The sequence below is a fragment of the Pteropus alecto genome, unplaced genomic scaffold (assembly GCF_000325575.1).
Source record: "Pteropus alecto unplaced genomic scaffold, ASM32557v1 scaffold86, whole genome shotgun sequence".
Lineage (NCBI taxonomy): Eukaryota > Metazoa > Chordata > Mammalia > Chiroptera > Pteropodidae > Pteropus > Pteropus alecto.
In genome coordinates, this window is record NW_006442109.1 from 17,024,265 (window position 1) to 17,036,413 (window position 12,149).

The following is a 12,149-nucleotide window of genomic DNA, read 5'->3' on the forward strand; positions in this document are numbered from 1 at the left end:
CTCCTCCTCCTCCTCCTCCTGTCAATGGAGTTAAAATTCCCTACTATGAACTCTCCTTTGTTCATCATTATTTGCTTTATATGTTTAGGTGCTTTTATGTTTATCATTATTTGCTTTATATGTTTAGGTGCTCCTGTGTTGGGTTCATACATGTTTACAAGAGTTATATCCTCTTGTGGATTGATCACTTTATCATTATGAAATGTCCTTCTTTGTCTCGTGACAGTGTTTGTTTTAAAGTCTGTTTTGTGTGATATAAGTATCGCTACCCCAGCTTTTTTTATTTGTTCATTTTCTTTTGCATGAAATATCTTTTCCATCACTTTAATTTCAATCTGTGTGTCTTTTGATCTGAATTGGGTCTCTTGTAAGCAGCATATGTATGGGTCATTTTTTTTTATTCATTCAGTCACCGTGTCTTTTGATTGGAGCTTTTAGTCAATTTACATTTAATTATTGATGGGTATGTAGTTGTTGCCATTTTGTTGTTTTCTGATTGTTTTTGTAGTTCTGTGTTCCTTATTTTTCCCCTCTTGTATTTTGATGATTTTCTATAGTGTTATGTTTGGATTTCTTTCATTTATCTCTTGTATATCTCTTATAGATTTTTTGTTTGTGGTTACCATGTGCTTCATATATTCCAGCTATGTTGATAGCAGCCTACATTAAGTTGATGTTCACTTAATTTTGAACACATTCTAAAATCATTATAATTTTTACTCACCCTTCCACATTTATGTTTTTGTCTTTTTTATTTCTTTTATGTGTGTTTGTGTGTATCCCTTAATTTACCGTTGTGATTACACATGGTCTTCCTAATTCTGCCTTTTAACCTTTGTACTAGCTTTATAGTTGATTGATATACTGCTTTTGTTTGCCTTTGTCAATGAAGATATTTTTCTTTTCTACATTTTCTTATTCATATTTTTTATCTTATTTTATTCTTCTTAAAGAAATCTCTTTAATATTTCTTATAATACTGGTTTAGTGGTACTTAACTCCTTTAGCTTTTTCTCATCTGGGAAACTCTCTCTCTTTGGGTAGAAGTAATCTTGATTGTAGGTCTTTGCTTTTCATCACTTTGAATAATTTGTGGCATTCTCTTCTGGCCTGTAAAGGTTCTGTTGAGAAATCAGCTGGAAGTTTGTTGGGAGCTTCCTTATGTGTCACTAACTGCTTTTTTCTTGCTACTTCTAGGATTCTCTGTGTCTTTAACCTTTGGCAATTTAATTATGATGTGCGAGCTTCTTTGGGTTCATCTTGTTTGGGACTCTCTGTGCTTCTTGGGCTTATATGTCTATTTACTTCACCAGGTTAGGAAAATTTTTAGTCATTATTTCTTCAAGTAGGTTTTCAATCCCTGCTCTTTTTTCTCCTTCTGAGATCCCTATGATGCAAATGTTGATATGCTTGATGGTGTCCTAGAGGTTCATTATACTATTCTCTCTCTTTTTTTTTAATTCTTTTTTTCTTTTTGCTGTTCTGATTGGGTGTTTTTCACTACTTTGTCTTCCAGATTGCTAATTTGATGCTCTGCTTCATCTAAACTGCTCTTATGTTTTCTGTCTCTTTTTTAATATTTTCTTTCTCTTTGTTGAAATTGTCACTGAGTTCATCTATTCTTTCCCTGAGTTCACTAAACATCCTTGTAATCAATATTTTGAACTCTGCATCTGGTAGATTGCGTGCCTTCATTTTGCTCTTTTTCTGGAGTTTTGTCTTGTTTGTTCATTTGAGATATGTTTTTTTTGTCTCTTCATTTTGGCTGCCTCCCTGTGTTTGTGTCTATGTATTAGGTAGATCGGCTATATCTCCTGATCTTGTCAGATAGGCCTTACGTAGTAGGTGTCTCGAGGGGCCCGTTGGTGCTGTCTTCGTGGTCACATGAGCCAGGTCCTCCAGAAGTGTCCTTTGTGTGGGTTGTATGTTCCCTCCTGTTGTAGTTGAGCCTTGATTGCTGTAGGCACATCAGTGGGTGAGATTTACCCTCAGGGAGACTGACTGGCTGTGAGGACTGGCTATTTCTATAGAGGATTAGCTGTTGTGCAGGGGCTGACCCCGCAGAGCTAGGGTTACTTTAGTGGGGCTCTGGTGCCTGCTGGGTCTGCCCTTCCAGTGTGTCATTTGTGAAGCTGGTTGGGTCATGCTCTGGTGTGGTCTGAAAGTGGCCACTGGATGTGTTGTTTCTGGAGACTCTTGGGAGGGACTTCTGTGCAGATGGAGTTCAGCTGCTGCTTGTGACCGGCCTGGGACTACCTGGTAGGAGCTACAAAGTGATCTGTGTTTGCCACTTGTGCTGTGCTTTGAGTTGCTTGGGAGAGGCTATCCTGTGAATTGAGGCTAGCTGCCATTAGTTCCAGGCTTGGGACCCTTTGGTGGGCACCACAATGTGAACTGAGGGCAGCCACTACTTGTGCTGAGCTTGTGACCGCTTAGTTGAAGCTATGTTCCAAGCCAAGAATGGCTGCTGCCTTTGCCAGGCTTGGGGCCACCTGATAGGAGTTATAAGTTGTTATTGGTCTTTGCTTGTGCCGAGCTTGGGGCTACTTAGCAAGAGCTATGGGCACACTGAGGCCAGATGCTGCTTGTTTGGAGTTTGTGGAGAGATTTTTACAGAAGTCCACAGCATGAGCCAAGACAGGCTGCTTGTGTGGAAAAACCACTGGAAGAGGTTTGGGCCAGGTGTGTAAGTTGGGTGGGCCAGGGTCTCAGAGATCGCCAGTGGTGTTAGCCAGGTTATTAAAGGCTCAGATATGGTGGCTGCCAGCCAGGTGGAAAGAGCACCCAACAAAGGAACAATGGCACCTGCTAATGTTTCAGTCCCTGGAGAAAGCTGCCTCTGACCCCTGCCCTTCCAGGCCTTACCATGAAGTTAGTCAATTTAGTTCCTCCCCATATGTCCCTGGAGCTTTTTGAGCTGCTGCCCCTGTACTGGCACCTAGAGCCAAGTGAGTTTGTGAGCAAGTGAGTCCGTGCACAGGTTTCTCAAGTGGAAGGAACACTTCAGTCTCCTGCAGCCCTCTGTCTCACTTGAATATAATCTCCTCTGGTTTTCATGGCCAGATGTTATGGGAACTCCTCTTCCCAGCACTGGTGTCCTGAGCTGGGGAGGTTAGTGTGGTGCTGGGACCCCTCACTCTTCAAGGAGTACCTCTGCAAGCCGAGTTATCCCTTCTGATTCTTAATTGCCACACCATTGTTGTGGGACCTGCCCCTTTCGATTCTTCAGTCTCGACATGGCTTCTTTATATCCTTAGTTATAGGAATTCTGTTCAACTAGTCTTCAGGTGGTTCTCAATTATTGCTCTCTAATTTAGTTGTAATTTTGATATGGTTGTAGGAGGAGGCAGGCACAGCGTTTACCTACTCTCCCATCTTGACCGGAAGTCTCCTAAGGCAATCTTTAAGACCAAAACTGAAGACTTCTCTAGGATATGAATACTTATTTTAAAGCTCCAGTAATTAAGATAGTGTTGTTTTAGCATGGGATAAACAAATGAATCAAAGGAATAGACTAGAGCAGCTCTTTACAAGAAAATTGAAGCCCTAATGACCTAAGGCATCCATTATATGTAATGAGTTAACTTCCTGTGGATCTGAAATATTATATTGCTGTCTTTGAGGAAATTAAAAATACAATCACTCAATTTCCTTTGAGGTATAATTCTCTTATGGAACCCCAGGTTAGGAAGGATGGGATGGAAAATTCAGAATCGGATCCATGCATGTTTACACACTTACTTTATGACAAAACTAACACTGCATTCAGAAACAGACATTTTTATAAAATGCTGCTGGATCAATTATATAGCCATATGGAAGAAAATGAACTTGGTTTCTACCTAGCACCACACATAAAAATCAATTCCTAAAGAGTTGTAGTCTAAAAATAAATGGTGAAACAAAGCTTTGAGAGACTAATATAAGGAAATATCTTTATGTCTGTGGGGTGGGCAGCATTTATCAAAACAACACAAAAGTCATTGACAGTGATGAAGAAGATCGATGAATTAAGAATACTTCTCTTCATCTAAAGAAATCACTAAGAGAGTAACCACAGACTGGAAGGAGATACTTGCAATGCATATAACCAACAAGAGATTTGTATCCAGAATATATAAAGAACTTTTATGCAACAGTAAGTAGACAATCCATTGTAAAAATGGACAAAAAATATTGAACAAGAACTTCACAGAAGATATAAAAATGACTCACAACATATGAAAAGACCTCAGTTCTATTAGTAATAGGGAAACAACTTAAAATTCCAGTGCTGTATTCCACACCTGCAAGAGTGGTTAAAGTTAAAAAGAATGCTAGATTAAAAAGGCTTTAATGAAGATGTGTGGCAGTGGGAGCACTTAGGCATTGTTTATGAGTGTGCAAACCTGTACAAATTATTGGGAAACTGGCATTATCTACGAAATTTGAATACAGTCTACCCTTTGACTGAGAAATTTTACTCTTAGGTATATATCCAATAGAAATGCGTGCACTTGTGCTTCAAATGAATGTCATTATTTACACATTGGTCGTTTGGAATTTGATGCACATTTTTTTGGTAGAGGCAATATTAATAAATTGTGATTGGGTTTATAAATAGTTTCACAATCATTAATACCCCCCCTCCCAAAAAAAAACTTATAAATGTAGCTCAGGTTCTTAGTAAAAAAAAATATATAGACTGAGAAACTTAATCCTCATTTATAATCTTTTTATGATAGAAGGCAAGTATAGTAGTAAGGCCAGGAAAGGGGCACATCATAACACCAGGAATATTTCTCTTCCCTTATACCTTATGACTCTCTCTTCGTAGGTATGGGGTACTTCTAAGTTGAGTTTATAATTAGGTCAGTGCCTCTGTGTTCCTGTAAGAATTAAGATATATATATCTAGGTGACATCTAGGGACCCTTCCAACTCAGAATTCTCATATTCGATCGTATTCAGAATTATGGCTGGCACATTAAAATGAAAAGTTTCATATAGCTTATCGTTTTCACTAAGGTTAGGAAAGTGATAGATTCAAAAGTAATTCAGAGATTATCTGAGGCCAGTTCCCATTTTTTAACAGATAAGTAAACAAGCCCAGAGAAGTGAAACAAGCTTTCCCTGGTCATTTACTCTTCATCATCATCATCAAAAAATAATGACCACTTATAGAGTGTTTACTGTGTAACAGGTACTTTTCTAAGCTGTTTATACACGTTAACTAATTTAATTCCCACAGTTACCTCCTTTTACAAATAGCAAAACTGAGGGACAAAATTTAAATAACCTGCTTAGATTTAAACCCCCTACTGTAGTTCTTCTTTTAGCTTGATAGTATTAGTAGCTGGGCAGAAATTTTAACCAATATTGATAAAATACCTTCTCTAAGCCAGGCATTGGCAAAAAGATTTTTAGTGATGATCATTGAAAATAAAAGCATTGGGTTGTCTAGAAAATTAAGTGTCCCATTTCAGATGCATTCTGATTTTTCTGTAAATGAAGGAAGAAAAAGACTTTTTCTTCAAAGTAGTTACATAAATGTTTTACTTATTTAGAAAAAAGTTCTTTTAAATTTCAGATATGGATTATTTTTAAAATAGTAAGAGCACTGTGGTCCTCAAGTTTAAATTTCTGTCTTTTGTTTTTTAAACAGTATTGAGCTCAGAGAATTGGAGAAGAAATTAAAAGCAGCTTACATGAATAAAGAAAGGGCAGCTCAGATTGCCGAAAAAGATGCCATTAAATACGAGCAAATGGTAATCGCGTTTCTGCTCATTGTTTTCTGTATTTTTAGCTTCATTTAGAAAACTAAAAATAGACCAATTTTTGAAAATTGTTACATAAAGAATTTAGACTGTTAGATTTCTCAAGTACTTTTATACTTTTCAGATTTTTAGGGTATAGGAAATCATGGATAATATATCGTTGAGACTTGTTTAATAGTAGAGCTTTTCAGAGACAAAGAATTAGGTTGCTGCTTAGAATGAATGGTTTTATTCAGTAACTTCCAACATTCTTTATGGTCTCTAACCAATTATTCTTTGACAAACCAATATAGTACAAGTTGTAAGCATGATCAGTATATTTTAATGTTATTAAATTTTTTATTTTTAAATGTTTTAAAAAATAAACTATAATTTTAGGTAGTAAACCTGTCTGATAAACAATAATCTCTTATCGTGTTTCCCTTTATCTGTCCCCTAGACAGATAAAAATATTATATGTAGCAGGCTTTACAATACTCAATTACATTTATTTAAAATATTCTATCATACTGTGCTCAGATTTGAAAATGGAAAGATAAATTTTGTTTTGATAATAGAAACATGATGCTGAAATAGCCAAAACCATGATGGAAGAACACGAGAGAGTAATAAAGGAAGAGAATGCTGCAGAGGACAAACGAAATAAAATAAAAGCACAGTACTACCTTGACCTAGAGAAACAACTTGAAGAACAAGAAAAAAAAAAGCAGGAAGCTTATGAGCAGTTGCTGAAAGAGAAACTCATGATTGATGAAATTGTTAGGAAGATCTATGAAGAAGATCAATTGTAAGTTAATCCAAACTTTTGACATGCCTAAAGATTTACATTAGATTAATCTCGGGCTTGTTTTGAAGAGGTATAGCGCCCAAATAGCGTCTAATACACAGTAAGTCTTTAGTATACGTTAAGATTGCATAAACTGATAACAACTCATATTTGTCATTGTTAGTATGATAATTATCTGGTAATTAGTAAATGCTTATTAATGACTAAACCTTTTTTCTTAAATATGCCCACATATATTATATGTCAGAGGACTTCTTTTCTGATGAATTTCTCTGGTAGACAGCTGAAGTGTAGGGTGCTGCGAGGCCGATGTAAACAGGTTGTAGCCTTTTTGAAATGAGATGCATAAAACTTCATTAATGGGTTAGAGAAGAGGCATAGTAGTATTTTACTCAGAAAATTCATAACTCATATATTTAGTGGCACATAGTGGACACTCAGAATGTTGCATGAATGAACAAACTGTAAATAAGAAAGCCATTTTTCCACATTATTGACTGAAAGAAATGACATTTTTTGATATTTGTTGCGTTTTTGAAATTATTGTACTCACTATTGCATTTTAGAGAAAGACAGCAAAAGTTAGAAAAAATGAATGTAACTCGAAGCTACATAGAAGAGTTTCAAAAAGAGCAGGCTCTCTGGAGAAAAAAAAAATGTGAGGAGATGGAAGAAGAAAACAGAAAAATCTTAGAGTTTGCCAATATGCAGCAACAAAGAGAAAATGATTGGATGGCAAAAGTTCAAGAAAATGAAGAAAAAAGGCTACAGCTTCAGAATATGGTATTAAAATAACCACTTATTTAACATTGGAGAAATTCTGAAATGTTTGTGATAGGATTTGGTTCCTATAAATGTTTGAATGTTTTGTTCTTTTTTTAAAAAATTTAATAGCTGGCTCAGAAATTGGAAGAAACGTTGCGGCAACGTGAAGATTTGGAACAAGTGCGACAAGAATTATATCAGGAAGAACAAGCTGAAATACATAAGAGGAAGCTAAAAGTAAGTTTTGGAAATTGAAATGAAGCGGTAGAAAGATACATTTAAACCCAACCATATTGATAAATAAATTATATGTAAATGGTATAAACGCTACAATTAAAAGAAATTTTCAGGTGAATAAAAATGCTAGACCCAGATGGCAATGCACAAATTGCATAAAAAGCATGATGCAACTATGTTGTTTATAAGAAACGCAGTTTAAATATGAAGACACATATCATTTAAAAGCAGAAGAATGGAGAAAGATATACCATACAAACACAAATCAAAATCAAGTTGGAGTGGAAATCATGATTGTAACAGGGTTAATTCATCTGGAGGATGTACTAGGCCTAAGTGTGTATGAACCTAAATCAAGCTTCAAAAGATGTGAAGCAAAACTGGCAAAACCGAAAGGAGAAATAGATCCAGAATTACAATTAATGATTTCAATACATATAGAATAAGTAGTTAGAAAACCATAGGATATAGTGTTGAACAACAATATCAACAAACTTGACATCAAGTCAAGATGATTTGCTGATTTTCTAATTGGGTTGTTTGTTCATTTATAATAGAATTTTGAGGGTATTTTTTGTGTTATAGATACTAATCCTTGTCAGGTGTGTATTTTACAAATATGTTCTAATCTGTTGCTTATCTATTCATCTCCTTAACAGGGTATTTCTCTGAGCAAATGTTTTCAATTTCTGTGAAGTCCAATTTATCAATTTCTGTTTTTATGGATTGTACTTTTTGGCATTAATTCTAGGAAGTCTTTGCCTAAACCCTGAAGAATTTCCCCCTTTTCCTCCTAAGTTTTTGACTTTCACATTTAAGTCTGTGATCCATTTTCAGTTAACTTTTTGCATAAGGTGTGTGACTTGGGTCAGCTTTCAGTTTTTCCTTTTAGATCTCTTATTGTTCCACACCATTTGTTGAAAAGATTCTCTTTCCTACACTGAATTGCTTTTGCACCTTTGTTAAACACAGTTGAGCATATTTGTTGGGTCTGTTCCTGGGTTCCCTGTCTGTCTATAGATGTGTCTGTCTCTTTCCACCAATACCACAGAGTTTTGATTACTGCAGCTGTATAATAAGTCTTCAGAATTGCTTTAGCTAGCCTAGTTCCTTTGCCTTTCCATATAATTTTTAGAATAATCTTGTCTCTATCTACAAATAATCTTCTGGGATTTTGATAGGAATTGCATTAAATCTGAATATCAGTTTGGGGAGGACTGACATGTTTACTATGTTGAGTTTCCAATCAATGAACACAGTATGACTCTCCATTTATTAGGTCATCTTTGAGTATTTTCATCAGTGTTTTACAGTTTGGAGCATACAAATCCTGTTTGTTTCGTTACTTTTATATCTAAGTGTTTAATTTTTTTAGTGATTGTAAATGGAGTTTTAGTTTTAACTTCAGTGTGCATGTACTCATTGCTAATGAATTGGCTTTTTTACATTTATCTTGTATCTTATAACCTTGCTGAATTCACTTAGTAGATCTAGGTGGTTTTTCCCCCCTACATTGTTAGTCATGTCTTCTGCAAATAAGGACAGTTTTACTTCTTGTTTTTGTATCTGTATACCTCTGATTTCCTTTTGTTCTTTTTGCACTGGCTAAAACTTCTAGCACTGGCTAGCACTATGTTGAGTAAGAGTGACAAGAGTAGACATCAACTGTTTTGTTACTTAGGTGGGCACATGAAAACAATGTGTATCCTGCTGTTCTACAGATGTTGATGAGATCCTATTGGTTGATGGTGGTGTTAAGTTCTTCTATATCCTTGCTGATTTTCTGTCTAGTTGTTCTATCAATTTTTGGGAGAGGGTTGTTGAAATTTCTAACCATAATTGTGGATTTGTGTATTTCACTTTTCACAAAGCGATTTTTTGAGGTAAAATTCACGTATCATAAAATTTACCATTTTGTTTTAAAGTATACAGTTCAGCAGCATTTAGTACACTCACAATGTTTTGCAACCATCACCTCTGTCTAGTTCCAAACATTTTCATTATCCCAGAAGGCTACATTGTACCCATTAAGCTATATGGATATACCAATTTTGTTTATCCATTCAACAATTGAGGGATGTTTTGTTTATTTCCACCTTTTGACTACTGTGAATCTTGCTGCTGTGTACATTTGTGTACAAATTTTTGTTTGAATATTAAAAAAATTCTTTAGGCTTGTACCTAAGAGTGGAATTACTGGGTCATATGGTAATTCTGTGTTTAACTTTTTGAAGAACTGCCCAACTGTTTTCCACAATGGCTGCACCATTTCATAGTCCTACTACCAATGTATGCGGGTTCTAGTTTCTCCACATCCTTGCCACCACTTGTTATTTTCTATCATATTATACATAATAATGAACTCAAAATGAGTAAGATATCAACAAGAAAGATGAAGGTGCAAAATTTCTAGAGGAAAACAGGAAAAAGTTTTTATGAACTTGAGAATGGCAAAGAATTTTTAGTAGGATAAAAAAGGCATGAGCCATAAAAGAAAAAGTTTATAAATTGAGCTTCATGAGAATTCACAGTTTCCTAACATTGTTAGGAAAATGAAAATGCAAGCCAGTCTGCGAGAGACTATTCCCTATACACATATCTTAAAAAATTTTTTTATCCAGAATATATAACGAACACTTATAACTAATAGAATATAAAGAACCCAGTTCTTTTAAATGAGTGAAAAGTTTGGACACTTCATAAAATAAGATATATAAATAGCTGAATACACAATAAATTGTAGCTAGCAGTATTTTTAATATTTTCTAGCGATATCAAAACAACATTATTTTAGATACACTGTTTCATCAAGAAATAGATACCATGTATTGATATCAAAACCTATTACATGTATATGCTTAATGATTAACTGCATATAATGTGTACAGCTCTTTTAAAAACATCTTAATGAAATCCACTTATATATACCTAATATTACCCCAAAAAGTTAAGAATAAAATGGTGAACACAGGAGTGTTATCACCCAATAAGTAGAACATAAAGTGAATCACAGATATCATGTATAAAAGGTATAATCAATAATGTACATTTAATCTTCCATGTAATGTTACATTGAAGTATACAACTTTAAAAGCTCTTAGAGCACCAAAGATAATTTACCAGAATACTACAAGGGGAAAAGGTGTTTAACACCACTAGAGATTAAAAACAAATATTTTAACCTACCAACTGAAAATCTACATTCTTTTTAATTATTATTGGTTGAAGAGAAAACTTGCAGTTTAGAGGATGAGATTACTACATATCAAAATCTATGAGATTTTGTAAAACTAATCTGAGGCAATTATTAAAGAAACAAAGGAAAAATAGTAATGTGAAAATCGAGACGGCACAACTTTCTGATTTAAAAATATAGTGATTTCAAAAAATGTGGAAAAACCAGACAAAATAATATTAAGGATATTTCCTATATCAAAAGCCTTTTGTACCCTGCCTCACATTCTCTCAGCTTCACCTCCGATTTCAGTGACAGCTGTGGAGAACAGTTGTAAGGGCTTAGACTGACTCGATGCTGACAGCTTCCTAAAGTGTGGGGGTGAGGGTAGGGCCAGGGAGTTAACATTCAACAGTGGACAGAAGTTGAAGGATAAATGCTTCTTCCTGTTGGCCTTTGGGAAAGGGTGGGGGAACATCCTGAAAGGTGCTCCATGCCTTCCTTACAAGGTCCTGGCAAGATTAAGCCTCAGGTGCCCAGGGTGGTAAGGAGCTCAGTGATGTACCCCTGTGTTGACTTTTCTTCCTTCCCTGTTTCACTGTCCCTCACCGATGCTTTCTGAGATCCCTGATAAAATACCTATATACAAGTCCTTGTTTAAGGCTCTGCTTTCAGAGGTGAACCCAGACTAAGATACCTCTATAAGTTTGCAGGCTCAGAGTAGTTGTACAGAAAAATTCAAACGTTCAGTGGACAGCTGTTTCTCAAACTACATAATAGGTTTTAGAACACAGAAAAGGATGGAAAATTATATAACTTTATACTCCTAACCCAGACATATCAAAGAGTACATGCAGATTGGCTCACTTAAACCCCACTTTTTAAAAACATTTGTCTTTATTATAAAGACTATAAAGTTGAAACTACATTTTTCTCTTAGCTAGAATTCTTCATACAATGTAGGTTATCTTCAGCCCTTTCAAAGTGTGAAGATGTAATTTAGCAAAATGAGACAGTAGCTACACCAGGAAGACCAGGTCACTGGGGTAGCTTTGGTAGAGTTATCATCATGGGATTTGAGCAGCGGGATGTCACCTTGGTTCCCTGGACTTCTTGGAGTTCTGTATGGCACTTGATGGCCGGTAGTAAATCCCTTATAGTTTGTAGTGTGTAAGTAAGAACCTTGACTGTATAGCTGTTAAGGCAATATTTTGAATGCCTTGAGGATATGGACTATATGGAGCTTATGTAAGAATTAGGCAAGGTTAAAGGACTTAAAATTTACATCATTCCTAATTGATAGATGATATAGTAAAGTGTTATTGGCAGAATCCAGGTGTTAAGTATATGAGTAATCACTGTAAAATTTATATTTTTTGGTTATGTTTGAAATTTTTCATGAATGTTGGGAAAGTTAAATCTTGTAGGGA

General features: G+C 35.3%; 1 protein-coding gene across 1 annotated transcript in view; it reads left to right on the forward strand.

Annotated features, from left to right (window-relative positions):
- The window catches only part of MNS1 (meiosis specific nuclear structural 1), a 30,208-nt gene that overhangs the window by 13,570 nt on the left and 4,489 nt on the right, over positions 1-12,149 (forward strand). The window contains 4 exon segments of the mRNA XM_006920334.3: positions 5,644-5,746; positions 6,313-6,542; positions 7,109-7,325; positions 7,437-7,544. Coding sequence (XP_006920396.1) covers positions 5,644-5,746; positions 6,313-6,542; positions 7,109-7,325; positions 7,437-7,544 — 658 coding nt within the window.